This window comes from Mytilus trossulus, chromosome 8 (genome assembly GCF_036588685.1).
Source record: "Mytilus trossulus isolate FHL-02 chromosome 8, PNRI_Mtr1.1.1.hap1, whole genome shotgun sequence".
In the NCBI taxonomy this organism is placed as follows: domain Eukaryota; kingdom Metazoa; phylum Mollusca; class Bivalvia; order Mytilida; family Mytilidae; genus Mytilus; species Mytilus trossulus.
Window position 1 is genome coordinate 49,188,337 of NC_086380.1, and position 20,345 is coordinate 49,208,681.

The 20,345-nt window shown below is 33.6% G+C and overlaps 1 protein-coding gene across 1 annotated transcript in view; it reads left to right on the forward strand.

Moving 5' to 3' along the window:
• The window catches only part of LOC134681084 (uncharacterized), a 95,447-nt gene that overhangs the window by 44,030 nt on the left and 31,072 nt on the right, over positions 1-20,345 (forward strand). Inside the window, exon 4 of the mRNA XM_063540502.1 lies at positions 8,953-9,170. Coding sequence (XP_063396572.1) covers positions 8,953-9,170 — 218 coding nt within the window. The remainder of the gene's footprint in view (positions 1-8,952; positions 9,171-20,345) is intronic.

The following is a 20,345-nucleotide window of genomic DNA, read 5'->3' on the forward strand; positions in this document are numbered from 1 at the left end:
AAAACTAAAGCTTTCAGAGCAAATCCGAAGGGTTAAATTGTTTATTAAGTGAAGATCTATCTGCCCTGAAATTTTCAGATGGATCAGTCAACCTGTTGTTAGGTTGCTGCCCCTGAATTGGTTATTTCAAGGAAATTTTGTTGTTTTTTGTTATTATCTTGAATATAATATTATAGATAGAGATAAACTGTAAACAGCAATAATGGACAGCAAAGTAAGACCTAAAAATAAGTCAACATGACCAAAATGGTCAATTGACCCCCTAAGGAGTTTTTGTCCTTTATAGTTAATTTATAACAATTTTCATAAAATTTGTAAATTTTTACTAACATTTTCCACTTTAACTACTGGGCCATTACAGTGTATATAAAGTGCCAATCCAGCTAGTTCATTTTTACTATTATATGCGGGTTTGTCTATTGTAGAATAAAGGATCATGGGAAAACTGTATTTGTTTACGTTTTGAAAATATCAATTTAAGTGATTTGAAGGAAAGTTTTAACATATTTTCATTGTGATATGTCTTTATGATATACAAAGATAGCATTAAAGTTCAAATAAGTGTTATAAAAGCATCATAATATAGCATATCGAATATTGAAAGCGATCCATTTTAACTATAGATGCGATGAATTATCACTGTTAGTGCAGTCATTATTAATGTAGAATTTTCAAAGATGCGAGGAATTTTTATTGTATAATTATGTGATAAATGCACTTGCAACAAATGAAAAAACTCAGTTGATGACTTTAGGATTTATGATACATGGGTGGAATCAGAAAAAATGAAGATTTTAACATATTGGGGCATATTGTTTGCCCCATTATATTTAGGAAAGTAAATTAAATGTCAAACCAACAAGTTCAATACCAGCTAACTTGCAGCCGAATTTCATTTAGATATCTTGTACCAGCCAAAAGTTTTATTAAAAAAACATGTCAAATTTGTCAGGAGTGTGACGCTTTTTGTGTGACAGGATTTTTTTTTAATAATTTACATGTTGAGTAAAAATTATTATGATGAATGCATGTATATGAAGATGGTTTATAATCATTCTTCAATACTAGGTTTTGTAGATTATAGATTGGTGTTATCATTGCACAAATATTATGTAAATAAATATACATTATGAAAAGGTATGTACCAAAAATTAATATTGGCAAAATTTGATAATTTCTAAATTAAAGTGTTATGGTTGTATTTTAAAGGAGTATTTGTGTGTAAAACTGGTAAGTATTTATTGTATACATGTATAAGCTATCCATAAAAGGCTATACAGACATCCTGAGGTGCATAATTCACATATTGGATTAACTTCTATACAAGCACCCAAAAATGTCAGGAGTGTGACAACTGTCTTTAAACATGTACCAAATTTATATAATGCTTTTCATCTTACATTGTTATTTATTTTTCAGAAGCACCTGTTCCATAGAGAAGAAAAACATTTATTGCAGCTGTGATAATCTATATGTTGAATCTACACACTTGATTTTTAGATGTCAGGAGTGTGACACTTTTTTTATACATTCAATGACATTGTTTAAATTTTAATTACATATTAAAAAAAATGATCCATTGTTACTTGGTGTCAAAATTTTGATAGAAGAAGGTTAGTAAATACAAAATTTAAACAATATATGTCATTGAATGTATAAAAAAAGTGTCACACTCCTGACATCTAAAAATCAAGTGTGTAGATTCAACATATAGATTATCACAGCTGCACTAAATGTTTTTCTTCTCTATGGAACAGGTGCTTCTGAAAAATAAATAACAATGTAAGATGAAAAGCATTATATAAATTTGACAGTTGTCACACTCCTGACATTTTTGGGTGCTTGTATAGAAGTTAATCCAATATGTGAATTATGCACCTCAGGATGTCTGTATAGCCTTTTATGGATAGCTTATACATGTATACAATAAATACTTACCAGTTTTACACACAAATACTCCTTTAAAATACAACCATAACACTTTAATTTAGAAATTATCAAATTTTGCCAATATTAATTTTTGGTACATACCTTTTCATAATGTATATTTATTTACATAATATTTGTGCAATGATAACACCAATCTATAATCTACAAAACCTAGTATTGAAGAATGATTATAAACCATCTTCATATACATGCATTCATCATAATAATTTTTACTCAACATGTAAATTATTAAAAAAAAATCCTGTCACACAAAAAGCGTCACACTCCTGACAAATTTGACATGTTTTTTTAATAAAACTTTTGGCTGGTACAAGATATCTAATTGAAATGTGGCTGCAAGTTAGCTGGTATTGAACTTGTTGGTTTGACATTTAATTTACTTTCCTAAATAAAATGGGGGAAACAATATGCCCCAATATGTTAAAATCTTCATTTTTTCTGATTCCACCCTTATGTTGATTAAAAAAAAAAGAGAACATATTCTATATATTCAATAATTTCATGAAATTTCGATAGAATTGCCTTCTGGTTTTTGATACTTTTCTTCCAACATGTGATAAATGCATTCATATTATATATTTTTTGATATAGATGATATGTGTCAAATATGTCAGGAGTGTGACAAAATCCCAGAAATGGATGCTTTTCTAAAAAGATGATTACTTTTAAAGTGTAGCCTATATTGGTATATTTTTTTTTGCTGATTGTTACCAAAAGTTGTGTCTTTAATGGAAAGGTGTTTTTGTTAATATTCTTAAGTAATTTTTTTCTGTATTTAAACTTTTATAACCAGGTCATTCATAATCTGCCATACATAAAGTGCTAAAACAGGATTTTTTTCAAATTGATGGCGATAATGTATAGAGAATTTGGTATCCAAATGTTCCTTAATCAACCTGGCATTAATAGGAAATATGTTTATGCTTTTAATGTATTCTTAATTGATGTAAATCATGTGTATATGTTTAGTTGTATTTGTTCAAATTACTGATTTTGTTAGTTATTGAAAGTTAAAATTATTCTTAATGTCTTAATGCTTTGTCTGGACACTTAAGTTTCATAAAATAAATGATATGGTGAAGGTGGTGAGACAAATCCTGAACCCCAAAAAATATGTTTATTTTTTACTATGCTCGTCACACTTTTGCCTCATTTTTTCTGATTCCACCCACATGTATTTTCAAATTTAAAAACAAACTCCTCATTCATTCTTCATGTTCTTCATCAAATATATAGCTTTTCAAACTTGTATCAAAAGCGATTCTCAAAATGAAAAATTCTAGATCCGCGAATTGATACTACTGCAGAGGTAAAACCATACACATTTGGGTTATTGTACACGAAATGCATGCTACAATTCTTTTTTGTTGATTTTAGACCCTTTGGAACTCTATGTGGGCTATTTCAGAAACTAGGCAAAAAATCTCCAAACTAGATACACGGTTAGATTCAGCATGTGAAGGAATCCCAAATATCTATATTAAAGGACTTTCATCTATAAATTTGGACCCCACAAAATTGAAAAAGGGACCAAAAATATAAAAAATGCATGCATCGGATACATTTGTTATTGACGGCATGACTGTAACAATAGGATGAATATACAAAAATATCTTTTTCTGGGGTCTCATTGGGGGGTTCTGATCCTGGATCCTGCATACTGTTTTGGCAGATTCCCGTATTCCGCTTATTGTTTTGTCAGATTCCCGTATCCCGCTTATACTATGCTGTTCTCATTTTTTGTAATTATCCGTGTCCCGCTAGACTTCATTTCTCGTTTTTCACGACACAATCATTTGACTTTCACCTGTCACGCTTGCAGAAAATCGGCAATCTAGCGTCACGCTTATACCCAAATGCGACCCACTTTTTTACTATATTCTGACTCATATTAAGCCCATTATAAATATATTAAAACAGTAGCGTGGATTTTTTTATCCCGTCTTTATCCCGTCTCGTTTCGTTTTTGAGCCATATATAGCTGTCGTACATGTATGTGACAATGAGACAACTCTCCATCCGTGTCACAATTTATAAAGGTAGACCATTATACGTCAAAATACAGTCTTCAACATGGAGTCTTGGCTCACACCGAACCGCAAGTTATACACGGCTTCAGTGTAAAACCTTTTAAACGGGAAAACAGAGGTTCAATCTATATCAAGATGTACGTAATTAGTGGTGAAGTGTCATGGAAATGGGTAAAAAAAATAAGGATAAAGATCCATATACGCTTTATAAGAAACTAATTGGAATACATTTGAAATAAATGTTATTTCTATTGAATTTATTAGAGTGTTTTAAAACCAAACTTTCCTCCGTAAGTTAAATTTTATCAAATCTTTCTCTTACTTTATCTATTGTTTGAGCCAGTCGGCTAAATTAAGGCTTTACAGCTAATTTCCTAATGCATGTAAAGCAAAACTCTGGTTGGCTTGCTTGCTTTGTTTGTGTAATTGTTTATATAAACTTTGTAAATAAGATTGACATTTTAAAACAATATGAATAGGCAAAGTTTAACCTGTATGTTTAATATTTGAATTAAATTGGGTGTTATCCAATAAAAGAAAAGCAAGCAAGTCAACTAAAGTCTTGCTCAACATGCTTGAAGAAATGAGCTATAATAGATAAAAAAAAATAATTATACACTGAAAATGCACCGCATATACAATACTAATGATTCGCTCCACAGTTAAAATGAAAGAATAGTATCATTATTCGACAGTAAACATGACTAGCATTACGAAATCATCATAGTGGAATTTAGTTAAATATGAAGAAACTGAATGACAAAACATATTCTACGTTATACAACTTTATTAATTGGATTAAAATGAATATTTTTTACTGCAACACCATCTTACCTGTTAGTTATAAAGTACCTGCACGATCTGTTCGTGAAATGTCATAAATATTCACCTATTTTGGTATATATTTCACAGCTGGATGGCTTTAGGCGCGATAAAACCCCGCTCGCATCTCTTTCTTTGTTTTATTAGTATTACACATGTATTTTGTTTTTCTGAACATATACATTTTAACTAATTTTCTTCATTTTCTTCAAATATTAAAAAAAGTTCGCTGTTTATTTATCATTCTACATTAAACATTTATGGCATATACAGTAAAAATGATATTTTAGGATCCGCACTTTACATACACTGCATTATAGATAGAAATAATTGTAAGTAGCAAGAATGTTCAGTAAAGTAAGATGTACAAACACATCACCATCACCAAAACACAATTTTGTCATGAATCCATTTGCGTCCTTTGTTAAATATTCACTTACACCAAGGTGAGCGACACAGGCTCTTTAGAGCCTCTAGTTTTTTTTATCATGATAATTTCCAGATCAAGTTAGAATTTTGTTCTGGTCTGATGATTTTGTGCAGAGTTATGGTCCTTTGACCTAAAAAAATCCTCAAAATAGTAAAAAAAAAATGATTATTTTTCGGGAATATTCTAAGCATTTGGTCCGAGACCACCATTGTTGTCCCTTGATTTTCCTTGTTCACGAAAATAGTCCCTAGTGTTAACAGTGGGTTACTTGCCAATAATTTTTATACCCCTTCCAAATTTATTTCTCCATGTTTAATGCCTCAAATTGTAAGTAGGGGGTTGAAACTACACTGTAAAAAAATTTGGGTCCAGAATTTTACAGGAAAGTAGTGATTTGGTCCAGCTGAAAAAGGTTAAAAATTAGCACTTCGGAAGCTGTCAAAAGATTTCAAGACACTCTAAACACAAAATTGTCCATATTTTGAGTTAGAGGCGATGAAGTTTTCTATATTTTTGATATAATTTGTCCCAAAAGTAGTACAACACACTGTAAAAATTTCATTGAGAAAGCGCAGGTGGGATTTTTTAAATTTTCATTTTATGTTCTAAAAGAAATGCACTACGAATTAATTGTGTTCTCGGACCATTTGCTAAGTCAAAGTCTTAATTTTTATCACCTAATTGAATTGAGATTGGAAATTCTTTAGAAACAGAGGAGAATGGAGAATGCTAGATTGGATATTATTTTGAAAACCATAATACACATTGAAATAAGAACCCTGTAGTCGTCGTTGTTGTAGGAAGAGGTGTCTTCATTGTCAGCATGGTCAGCGTCGTTCAAAGATGGTTTCCTGATAATAACTTTAGTTTTAGTAAAAAGAAACCAATAAAATTTTAATACAATGTTTATAACCACTAAACATGCTAAAGGAAGTTTGGGAATGATTTTGGGGGTTATCATAAACCAAAGGTTTAGGAATGAAGGGCCAAAAAAGGGGTCCAAATAAGCATTTTTGCAGTTTTCAGTCAATAACTTGTGTTTAAGTGTATAAATCTCTCTAAAATTATACCACAAGTTTCCATTCTACAAAGGGATGGTTATGGGGGGTTATGGCTCAAGTCATGCAGTAATAGAGGGCAAAAAGGGGGAAAACAAGGGTTTGTCTGGTTAAAGGATAATTTAGACAATTCAAAAGCAGTTTAAGGGAGGTAATTCAATTAAAATTTAAAGAATACTGTAATATATATGTTTGATTACCTCCGTTACACTGTTTGAAAATTATGTATTAAGAAATGATGATTGTCTTCAGATGTGTAGTTGTAAATTTATTTTTAGAAGTTACAATGTCATGAATGTACTATTAACAATTAACATGATCAATTATTAATATTAATTTTTACCATGACTGTGTCATTTTATATTTTAATATTTTATGATGTATTTAACTGAGTAGTTATTAGATTATTTTTGGAATAAGGGAAAGGGGGAGGGGTAAATAAGAATTTGTGGGGGGATGCAGTAAAAATTTTCTCATTTCAGATTTCAGAAATTTAGAAGAATTTTTCATGTTTTTCTTCAAATATTTTTCTTTTGAGGGAATTAATAATAACAGCCTAGTAGTGTATTATTGCTCAAAAGCAAAAAAATAAATTCATAAGTTCATTAGACCACATTCATTTTGTGTCAGAAACCTTTGCTGTGTCAACTATTTAATCATAATCCAAATTCAGAGCTATATCAAGCTTGAATGTTGATTCATACTTGCCCCAACTGTTCAGGGCTGACCTCTGTGGTCCTATAAAGCTGCACCCTTGGGAGCATCTGGTTTATCATTCCTTTACATCTTTTCATTTGTCTATTACACACATGTATTATCTTGAAGTGAAACTATGACAGACAGAGAGAAGCTTGAAGTTGAAAAATTTATCAAAATGATCAATAAGTTGGCAATTTGCATAATTGAAATTGTGAGTTGACTTCTTATTAGAGTTAAAACCCTTTCATGACAATTTTTACCAATTCTAAGCTTACTTGGCCGAAAGGTACAAGTGAGCTTTTCTTATCACTTTGCGTCCCTCTTGAATCTTTGTTGTTTCTTGTCAATGCTTAAACTGTCGTTCTTCACAAAAAATATCACCTTTAAAACCTTTTTGCCAAATTTTAGCATTTTCATGATATTTCGCCACAATCATCATTAGGTTATATATCTGGTAACAAAAAATGTCCAATGATAAGCCTGCCAATCAAGATAGCCAACTTGGCTAAAAAATGAACATAGGAGTAAAATGCAGGTTTCTTCAGATATATTGAATTTATAACCTTTATAAATACTAATAGAGAAAATCTGTTTTGGGCTCAAATGTTCAAAAGGTTGAGCTTAGCTACCAATAGTCCCTATAGATCAAAACTGGCAAACAATTATTTTTAGGAATTATTGCCCTTAAATTATTTTGCCTGTAATCATGGTAATCATGAAAACTATAATTGATAGGCAATAAATTTAAATTGCAAACATGATAAGCAAAACAAGTTCTACAAACAAGTCAACATAATTGAAATCATTAAACGACTCCTTATTAGAGTTATTGCCCTTTGATGACTTATTTAACTATTATTGTGTTTTGCCTCATATCTTAAGAATTATAATAAATAGATGAAACTTGAATAAGCAAAAATAAGAATAATTTGGAGGAAATTGTCTGACAACTCTTTTTTGAGTTATTGCCTTTCAATGATGATTTTAACTAATTTTTTTTGCTTTGTATGATCTTTGACTTGATCAGAAAAAAGTTTTTTTTTTGTTTTTTGATTTTTTTCCCTATACATTAAATCATATAACATGTAAAAGGTAGATAAGAGTTTTGTCTCTCCTGCAATGAAAGTCTATGGGAGACATAGGTATTACTATCCGGTGGCAGAGCCATACACTATTTGTATAAAGCTTTATATTTCAGAAGTTAGAAGACCTTGATACTTCATACCTTGTATGCAGATACCTAATTATGTTACGAAGTTTCCGTTTTTTATATGCCCTTGTCCAGGACCTCATTTTCACGTTTAGTGACAGCATGAAAAAAATTTACAGGTTTTTTGGTCATGTGAATTTCTCACTTATTATGAGTAATAGGATAACTATATTTGGTATATGGGTTTCCTTGCAACGTCTACATGTCTGTCAGACAGGGTTAACCTGACCTCGACCTTAATTCATGAATCAGTGATCCAGGTTAAAGTTACGTGATTTAAGGATACTACAAGCTGCAAGTCAACTATATGTGGTGTATGGAATGATTGTTAGAGGTACATGTCAGACTGGCAGGTTTTATCTGACCTTGACCTCATTTTCATGGTTCATTGCACATGTTGCAATTGGTAAACATAAAGTGTTTGTGTTTTGGTAGGTTTTTCTAAAAAAAATTGGTGTTTTTGTAATTGTTTTGGTCATATTTATCAATGGGTAAACAATATTTGGTGTATGGAATAATTATAGGGTGTACATGTCTGTGTGACAGTTTTTATCTGACCTTGACCTTATTACTTGTCATTGATCTTAAATAATGTTATTAGTGTATGTGATACTTGTAGTAAAGCTTTTATCTTTAAGAATTTCAGCATAAAATCAAGCGTCAGTAAAACAGGTGAGACATTTCAGCATGTGCACACTTGTTTATAGAATTTTACAAAAATAATTTATTAATGAAATTTTTCTATGTTTACAGGTAAACCATCATCTGAAAAGTACGACATTACACTTATGATAAATTTGATCAGAAATCTGACGGACATACAGATCAGCAGTAAACTTCCCTTACCTACACATGTCAGTGTTGGTGATGATCTATCCAGGATACAGTACTACAGAAATAAAATTGCTCACATGGACAGTTTTATGATTGAGGATGATGATTTCAATATTTACTGGGAGGATATAGCACAGGTATGTATTCAACGAGTAGTAAACTGGAATTTGAAAAGTGTTATTTATATCAAGATATTTGTACCATCATAATCATAATTATACCCCACAAAACAAAGTTGGGGAGGGTATAATTTTGTGAATTGTCTGTCTGTCTGTCTGTCCTGTTCTTTTCATCGCAAATTTCTGAAACCACACAACATAATTGCATGAAACTTTGTAGATAATAAGGACATACTACATCGCATGTAGAAATGCATAAAAACAGGAAATTACAATTCAATTTTTAGCTCACCTTTCCCAAAAGGAAATGTAAGCTTTTCTCATCACTTGGCGTCCGACGTCGTTAACAATTTTTCAAACATCTTCTTCTCTGAAACTACTGAATGGATTTAAATGAAACTTTACATGATTGTTCCTTAGATTATCCTGCACAAAGTTTGTGTTTGATTTTTGATCTGTCAAAAAACATGGCCGTCGTTACTCAAAATAGAACATAGGGGTCAAATGCAGTTTTTGGCTTATATCTCAAGAATAAAAGCATTTAGAGCAAATCTGACACAAGCCATAAATGTTCATTAGGTCAATATCTATCAGCCCTGAAATTTTCAGATCAATCAAACAACCCATTTAAGGGGTAATTGTCCTTTAATGATAATTTTTCACAATTTGTTCATCATATTTGCTAACTTTAAAAAATCTTCTTCTCTAAAACTGCTCAACCAAATTCAACCAAACTTCAACTGAATGATCAGTAGGATGTACAAAATAAAGTTTGTGTTTTATTTTCTATTTCGTCAAAAAACATGGCCGTCATGGCTAAAAATAGAACACAGTACTGTAAAATGCAGTTTTTGGCTTATATCTCAAAAACTCCAGCATTTAGAGCAAATAAGACAAGAGGTTAAAGTATTTATTAGGTCAAGGTCTACCTGTCCTGAAATTTTCAGCCGAATTGGGTAACTGGTTTTTCAGGTATAATGCCCCTGAATTGATGATTTTAAAGAAATTTTGCAGTTTTTGGTTATTATCTTGAATATTATAATAGATACAGATAAACTGTTAATAGCAAAAATGTTAAACAAAGTAAGATCTACAAATAATTCAATTTGACCAAAATTGTCAATTGACCCATTAAGGAGTTATTGCCCTTTAAAGACCTTTTTCACAATTTGTTCATCATGTTGACTTACTTTAAAAAATCTTCTGCTTTGAAACTGCTGTATCAATTTCAGCCAAACTTAGGCTAAATGAGTTTCAGAGTATCTGGTATAAATTTTATATTTTATTTCCTTGTATGAGAAAATGATTTTTTTGGGGCTTTTGAAGAAAATATGAGGATTCAAAGATCATTTGAATAAATTGAAAAGCCAAAATTATCATTGATGAGAGATTTAAGCAAAAAAATTAAGGTGAGCGATTCAGGCTCTTGAGAGCCTCTTGTTTTGAGTTATGCCAGATTAACTTAATTTTTAGGCAAAATATACAACTGCAACATTTTGTCATCACAACTTGTCTGAAACTACTCAACAGAGTTCAATGAAACTTTGTATCTTATAAGGATATACTATGTTGATGTGGATATAGACAGGAAATTTAATTTGTTTTCTATGAGTAATGCCTCTTAACTCAGAAATTTCTTGTCATTGCAACTCCTCTGAAACACAACAGAATTTCAAGAAACTTTGTAGATAATAAGGAAATACCATATGGATATGCATATAGACTGAAAATTAAGATTCAATATTTCTTTTCTAGGAGTTATGCCCCTTTAACTAAGTATTTTGGCCAAATATACTGCTGTAACAGTTTTTGATCGCAACTACATAATTATATACTCTGCAACCACTCAACAGAATTTCAATTAAACTTTGTAGATAATAAGGACTTACTTTTTACATGTGCATACAAATGTAGCTACAGGTAATTACCATTCAAAAAATTTTGTAGGAGTTATTAGATATAGGAAGATGTGGTGTGAGTGCCAATGAGACAACTCTCCATCCAAATAACAATTTAAAAATTAAACCGTTATAGGTTAAAGTACGGCCTTCAACACGGAGCCTTGGCTCACACCTAACAACAAGCTATAAAGGGCCCCAAAATTACTAGTGTGAAACCATTCAAACGGGAAAACCAACGGTCTAATCTGTATAATGCCCATTTTCACTAAGAATTTTGTCAAAAATATACTTTTGCAACAGTTTGTAATCGCAACTTCTCTGAGACTACACAACAGAACTTCTTGAAACTTTGTAGATTATAAGGACAATAAAGGATATGCCAAGTCAATGTGCATATCAACAGGAAATTATGAATTAATTTTGATGCCCAATTTATTATGCCCCATTTATGGGCATTACGTTTTCTGCATGGTCTCTGTGTCCCTCCATTCTTTCGTCTCTTCGTCCGTCCATTAGTCTGTCTGTCTGTTCTGCTTCAGGTTAAAGTTTTTGGTTGAGGTGGTTTTTAATGAAGTTGAAATTCAATCAATTTGAAACTTAGTACACATGTTGCCTATGAATTGATCTTTCTAATTTTAATGCTAAATTAGAGATTTCCCCCCATTTTCATGGTCCACTGATTGGGGCATCTGTGTACTTTTTAGCTCACCTGGCCCGAAGGGCCAAGTGAGCTTTTCTCAACACTTGGCGTCCGTCGTCCGTCGTCGTCGTCGTCCGTCGTCGTCGTCGTTAACAATTTACATTTTGAACTTCTTCTAGAGAACCACTGAATGGAATGGAACCAAACATGGCATGAATGTTCCTTATGAGGTGCTGACCAAGTGTTGTTACTTTGTAGCCGATCCATCATCCAAGATGGCCGCCAGCTGGGGACTTAGTTTAACATAGAACGCTATGGGAAAAGCATACAAATGACTTCTTTTAGAGAACCACTGAATGGAATGAAACCAAACATGGCATGAATGTTCCTTATGAGGTGCTGACCAAGTGTTGTTACTTTGTTGCCGATCCATCATCCAAGATGGCCACCAGCCGGGGACTTAGTTTAACATAGGACCCTATGGGAAATGCATACAAATGACTTCTTTTAGAGAACCACTGAATGGAATAAAACCAAACATAGCATGAATTATCCTTATGGGGTGCTGACCAAGTGTTGTTACTTTGTAGCCGATCCATCATCCAAGATGGCCGCCAGCGGGGGACTTAGTTTAACATAGGACCCTATGGGAAATGCATACAAATGACTTCTTTTAGAGAACCACTAAATGGAATGAAACCAAACATTGCATGAATGTTCCTTATGGAGTGCTGACCAATTGTTGTTACTTTGTAGCCGATCCATTATCCAAGATGGCCGCCAGCGGGGGACTTAGTTTAACATAGGACCCTATTGGAAATGCATACAAATGACTTCTTCTAGTGAACCACTGAATGGAATGAAACCAAACATGGCATGAATGTTCCTTATGTGGTGCTGACCAAGTGTTGTTACTTTGTAGCCGATCCATCATCAAAGATGGCCCCCAGCAGGGGACTTAGTTTAACATAGGACCCTATGGGAAATGCATACAAATGACTTCTTTTAGAGAACCACTGAATGGAATGAAACCAAACATGGCATGAATGTTCCTTATGAGGTGCTGACCAAGTGTTGTTACTTTGTTGCTGATCCATCATCCAAGATGGCCGCCAGCAGGGGACTTAGTTTAACATAGGACCCTATTGGAAATGCATACAAATGACTTCTTCTAGTGAACCACTGAATGAAAAGAAACCAAACATGGCATGAATGTTCCTTATGTGGTGCTGACCAAGTGTTGTTACTTTGTAGCGGATCCATCATCAAAGATGGCCCCCAGCAGGGGACTTAGTTTAACATAGGACCCTATGGGAAATGCATACAAATGACTTCTTTTAGAGAACCACTGAATGGAATAAAACCAAACATAGCATGAATGTTCCTTATGGGGTGCTGACCAAGTGTTGTTACTTTGTAGCCGATCCATCATCCAAGATGGCCGCCAGCGGCGGACTTAGTTTAACATAGGACCCTATGGGAAATGCATACAAATGACTTCTTCTAGAGAACCACTGAATGGAATGGAACCAAACATGGCATGAATGTTCCTTATGAGGTGCTGACCAAGTGTTGTTACTTTGTAGCCGATCCATCATCCAAGATGGCCGCCAGCGGGGGACTTAGTTTAACATAGAACGCTATGGGAAATGCATACAAATGACTTCTTTTAGAGAACCACTGAATGGAATGAAACCAAACATGGCATGAATGTTCCTTATGAGGTGCTGACCAAGTGTTGTTACTTTGTTGCCGATCCATCATCCAAGATGGCCGCCAGCCGGGGACTTAGTTTAACATAGGACCCTATGGGAAATGCATACAAATGACTTCTTTTAGAGAACCACTGAATGGAATAAAACCAAACATAGCATGAATTATCCTTATGGGGTGCTGACCAAGTGTTGTTACTTTGTAGCCGATCCATCATCCAAGATGGCCGCCAGCGGGGGACTTAGTTTAACATAGGACCCTATGGGAAATGCATACAAATGACTTCTTTTAGAGAACCACTAAATGGAATGAAACCAAACATTGCATGAATGTTCCTTATGGAGTGCTGACCAATTGTTGTTACTTTGTAGCCGATCCATTATCCAAGATGGCCGCCAGCGGGGACTTAGTTTAACATAGGACCCTATTGGAAATGCATACAAATGACTTCTTCTAGTGAACCACTGAATGGAAAGAAACCAAACATGGCATGAATGTTCCTTATGTGGTGCTGACCAAGTGTTGTTACTTTGTAGCGGATCCATCATCAAAGATGGCCCCCAGCAGGGGACTTAGTTTAACATAGGACCCTATGGGAAATGCATACAAATGACTTCTTTTAGAGAACCACTGAATGGAATAAAACCAAACATAGCATGAATGTTCCTTATGGGGTGCTGACCAAGTGTTGTTACTTTGTAGCCGATCCATCATCCAAGATGGCCGCCAGTGGCGGACTTAGTTTAACATAGGACCCTATGGGAAATGCATACAAATGACTTCTTCTAGAGAACCACTAAATGGAATTAAACCAAACATAGCATGAATGTTCCTTATGGAGTGCTGACCAAGTGTTGTTACTTTGTAGCTGATCCATTATCCAAGATGGCCGCCAGCGGGGGACTTAGTTTAACATAGGACCCTATTGGAAATGCATACAAATCACTTCTTCTAGTGAACCACTGAATGGAATGAAACCAAACATGGCATGAATGTTCCTTATGAGGTGCTGACCAAGTGTTGTTACTTTGTTGCTGATCCATCATCCAAGATGGCCGCCAGCGTGGGACTTAGTTTAACATAGGACCCTATGGGAAATGCATACAAATGACTTCTTTTAGAGAACCACTGAATGGAATGAAATCAAACATGGCATGAATGTTCCTAATGTGGTGCTGACCAAGTGTTGTTACTTTGTAGCCGATCCATTATCCAAGATTGCCGCCAGCGGGGGACTTAGTTTAACATAGGACCCTATGGGAAATGCATACAAATGACTTCTTTTAGAGAACCACTGAATGGAATAAAACCAAACATTGCATGAATGTTCCTTATGAGGTGCTGACCAAGTGTTGTTACTTTGTTGCTGATCCATCATCCAAGATGGCCGCCAGCAGGGGACTTAGTTTAACATAGGACCCTATGGGAAATGCATACAAATAACTTCTTTTAGAGAACCACTGAATGGAATAAAACCAAACATGGCATGAATGTTCCTTATGAGGTGCTGACCAAGTGTTGTTACTTTGTAGCCGATCCGTCATCCAAGATGGCCGCCAGTGGGGGACTTTTGAATGAAATTAAACATGTTCCTTTCCTTATAAATGAGGTTGTGTTGTCACTTTTAGCCAAATTTTATATTTTTATGCCCCACCTACGATAGTAGAGGGGCATTATGTTTTCTGGTCTGTGCGTCCGTTCGTTCGTCCGTTCGTCCGTCTGTCCCGCTTCAGGTTAAAGTTTTTGGTCGAGGTAGTTTTTGATGAAGTTGAAGTCCAATCGACTTCAAACTTGGTACACATGTTCCCTATGATATGATCTTTCTAATTTTAATGCCAAATTAGAGATTTTACCCCAATTTCACGGTCCACTGAACATAGAAAATGATAGTGCGAGTGGGGCATTCGTGTACTGAGGACACATTCTTGTTTTATATGATTTCAAAAACCCAAGTAGAATCAGGTGAGCGATACAGGCTCTTGAGAGCCTCTAGTTTTTTAAGGAGTTATTCCTTCTGAACTTTATGAAACTTTGTAGTTTATGAGGACTTTATTTGATAATGTGCATATCCACAAACGAATTTTTATCAGTTGACTTTTGTAGAGTTATGAGTCTTTGAACTTCTGATGAGATTTTGTATGTCCAGTGACAATGTTGGGGTTTGTGGATAGTGAACATGATCACTTATGTTCTTTAATTTTTAAGATTATTGTCCCTGCAATAACTGGGACACTCTTCAATGACGAAAATATTTTCAAATTTAGATATTTGAAGGTCAGGTTTGATTTTTTCTATATTCACCTTTTATTGTAACTAATTTATATCCTTGAATAAGTTGAAGAAGCAAACAATCACATTTAGATTGATTTTTGCTTTTCCTTTCCAAACCCTATAAAAATCACTTATTTTCATGTCATCAGTGAAGGGTTTGCTAGGGACATAGAAATATGTGAGACTGTCTTTTCATCTGTGCAACAGTCCATTGGTCTTGTTAGTGCTTCATTGTATTTTTATGTCACATTTAAATTTCTTTCCAGATTTTTATGATACTTATAATACATGATTACAGGATTATATTTGCAATGTCTTCATTTGTCTTTGATGAGTTTGAAAATCAGTGCTGAGGAATTATTTTTAAAAAGGATGTGGACCTTCAGATTTATTATTTAGAAAATTGCACTGTTGGCAATCTCATTTGTACAATTCCTGGCAGATATATATATCAAAGGTTCATCCATGCAATATGTCTTTAATAATTTGGAAACCAATGCCAATCGATTATTACAGATTTTTATGAAACTTATATCATGGGAATATATTAGCAATAACTTTCACATCTTAGAAAATTAGTGAAGATAAAACTATTCAAGGAAAAATATTTTTTGCTCCTTGGAAACATTTATTTCAAACCTGCCTTATAAGCCACCTATATTGAACAACAACCTGCTGTTAACAACCACTTTGATCTACCTATAGATTCCGTAAAAACTGTATTAAGCAACCACCTGCTTAACACATTCAGCAACTGGATAAATTTGATTAAAGGGACTGCATACACTGTCTTGATAACCACAATTTTCTTGAAAGGATCAGTGACTATCAAAAAAGTGTAATGGTACCAACGTTTTGATGATCAATGTTGACTTTCCTCTGGATTAAACTTGGCAGATCATATTGTGAGAGTAGCAGAATCACTCAGAGATTGTCAATTGTTGACAGTCTAACAATCTACAATCCTGAAGTGAATTTGCTAGAAAAGGAATGGACTGACTTTTGATGATTGAATACCTCAAAATTCAACAATCAGGATGTCTATTACCAAGCCAAAGATTGCTTCTTTATCATGTTTATTGCTAATAAGAAGTTTTCAACTCATGTTTGGAGTGAAATTGGTTATTCAAACTAAGCTATTGGCAGTTGAATGATTGTGACAAAAATTGCCAAAAATGATGATGGTGAAGTTGATGACATCATTTAATAAGCATAACTAGAGAAATAAAGTTTTTTGACAGTACTTGATAAGTAACAAGCTATCAAATTATATTTTAAGCTCACCTGGCCCGAAGGGCCAAGTGAGCTTTTCTCATCACTTGGCGTCCGGTGTCCGGCGTCATCGTCGTTGTCGTCGTCCGTCGTCGTTAACTTTTAGAAAAATCTTCTCCTCTAAAACTACTGGACCAAATGAAACCACACTTGGCCACAATCATCATTGGGGTATCTAGTTCAAAAAATGTGTGGTGTGACCCGACAAACAAAACAAGATGGCCGCCATGGCTAAAAATAGAACATAGGGGTAAAATGCAGTTTTTGGCTTATTTGGTCAATTTTTAACCATTTTTTGTAAATTTTAAATATCTTTTACAGAAATCCTCTCCTCTGAAACTGTTGGGCCAACTTAATCCAAACTTGGCCACAACCATCTTTGGGGTATCTAGTTTAAAAAATGTGTGGCGTGACCCGAAAAACCAACCAAGATGGCCACCATGGCTAAAAATAGAACATAGGGGTAAAACGCAGTTTTTGGCTTATAACTCAAAAACCAAAGCATTAAGAGCAAATTTGACACGGGTTAAATTGTTCATCAGGTCAAGTCCTATCTGCCCTGAAATTTTCAGATGAATCAGAGAACCGGTGTCATATGGTATTTTGAACCCCCTAAAAATTGAACCCGGGGTCAAAATACCATGCGGTAAAATGACCCCGGGGTCATTATACCGCATGGTATTTTGACCCCGGGGTTATTTTTCACATATGGTATTTTGAACCCCCCTGCAGTATATTGAACCCCCCTGTTTTTGAGAAATAGTATTGCAGATAATCTAATTTACAATTTATTGGCTATTATTTTTTTTTAATTAGAGGTTATGAGTAGGGGGTTCAATATACTGCAGGGGGGTCAAAATACCATGGCTATATACAATTTTGCAAAATATCTTTTCCAGTATGCTAAATACATATAAACTACTTATTGGAGTATTATTACTGTGTTAAGGAGTTAGAATAGCTTGAATATTTGAAATTCAAGGTCTATGGTAGGGGGTTCAATATACCGCAGGGGGGTCAAAATACCATGGCTAAGTAAAATTTTCAAAATATCTTTGCCAGCTTGTTAAATACATACAAACTACTTATCGGAGTATTATAACTATGTTAAGGAGTTTGAATAGCTAGAATTTTTGAAATTTAAGGTCTATAGTAGGGGGTTCAATATACCGCAGGGGGGTCAAAATACCATGGAAATTACTTTTTTCAAAACATTTTTTCCAGGATGTTTAATTCATACAAACTACTTATTGAAGTATTATTACTATGTTAAGGAGTTAGAATAGCTAGAATTTTTGAATATTAAGGTCTATGGTAGGGTTGGGTTGCTGTCCCTGAATTGGTAATTTTAAGAAAATTTTGCTGTTTTTGGTTATTATCTTGAATATTATTATAGATAGAGTTAATCTGTAAACAGCAAAAATGTTCAGCATACTAGTAAGATTTACAAATAAGTCAACATGACCTAAATGGTCAATTGACCCCCTAAGGAGTTATTGTCCTTTATAGTCAATTTTTAACAATTTTCATAAAATTTGTAAATTTTTACTACTGGTTACATTTTCCACAGAAACTGCTGGGCCAAGTTTATTATAGATAGTGATAATTGTAAGCAGCAAGAATGATCAGTAAACTAAGATCTACAAACATATCACCATCACCAAAAACATAATTTTGTCATGAATCCATCTGCTTCCTTTGTTTAATATTCACATAGACCAAGGTGAGCGACACAGGCTCTTTAGAGCCTCTAGTTTTATTCCCCACTTAAGGGCATTATGCATGTTATGTTTGTTCGTTTGTCTGCTCTGCTTCAGGTTAAAGTTTTTGATCTAGGTAATTGTTGATGAAGTTGAAGCCTACAATCATCATGATCAACTTGAAAGTTAAAACATAATTTCCCTATGATATGACTTTCTAATTTAGATTCCATGTTAGAGCTTTGATCCCAATAGGCAATTTCAAGGTCTACTGAACATAAAAAATGATATTGCGAGAGTGGAATCCATGTTCAAGGATGCATTCCTGTTGATTGAATACTTGAAAGTCTGCATAATTATAGACAATCTATACTTTTAAAAATCAAAAGAAAAATTTAAAAGGCAAGGAAAAAATTTGATTACATAATGACCAGATCTTGTAAGTCATAGTGGATAAACATACTAAACCAATGCAGTATTGTTGACTTACACCAGTACTTTCAAAAGTAATAAATTCACATGGATGTTTCCTTCTGTTCAAATGGGCAAACCTGTATGCTATGACCTTTTGTATTAAGAGACCACTTGTTGCCTTCTCCCTTTATTTAGCATGTTTAGTTAAATGCAAATATTGTCTCCTACAATTTGATAAGTTACCAAAATTGGTCAACTTCAGACACAATCATATTTATAAAAAGGTCAAGCATCAACATGAAATTATGACAACACTGAAAGACAATTCCTAGTATTCTAAGGAAAAATGAGTATGAGAGTAAAAGAAGAGAATTAATATTTATTTACTTAACAATGCAACCATCTGTAATGATACTAAATGAGGAAAATAATCTATTTTAAGTAAAAATGTTCAATAAGATAATTAAATATAAATAGCTGAAGTCCTTGTGAACTCTCAGACAGGTTTATAATGTCATAGGTGGTAAACTTTGGCCACCAATCAAAATTAAATCATTTCACAAACATAAATAAACCTAAATAAGTCTGTCATTTTCTGACTTAAATACATGTACATTTTTTGACTTATGCAAGTCAAAAACAAAAAACAACTTCTTTATGTCTGAGCTCTGACATTCAACTAGTTCTTGCTTAACACTTTTTGACTTATAGGATTCATAACTTGCCTTATATTAAAGGGACACAAATCTTGAAACCTTCATGTTTAGACCTCTGTGAATCAATATTAAGCAGATTTAGACTTATTTATGTCTGAACTCTTGACTGTTAGAGGTCAATTAAAAATACCAGTTTGAATGTACATGAAAAATTGCATTGTCAGTGCTCTCATTGGTACAATTCTTGCCAGATTTTTGTAAAAACTATATCAAAGTTCTATATAAACAACCTTTTTGAGGTCTTTGAAGATCAGTACAGATCATTGGTTTTAAACAAAATTATGCCCCTTGGGAACATTTATTACCTTCAAAACTGCCATAACAACCACTTGTAATGAAGGAAAACCCGCTGTTGAAAAAAAGCACTTTCAAGCCCCCAATAGATTGTACTTATTTTAGAGGATGCCAACAATTTTACTGTCATAACTGCGAAAATGATTCAGATGATTAAATGGACAGTTATTCACTGAAGAGGACTTCAATAGTTTTCATTGTAACTTTGCCTGTAACTGTGAAGGATAAAACTAGTATACATAAAGTTATTTTTTTATACAATATGTTATTAA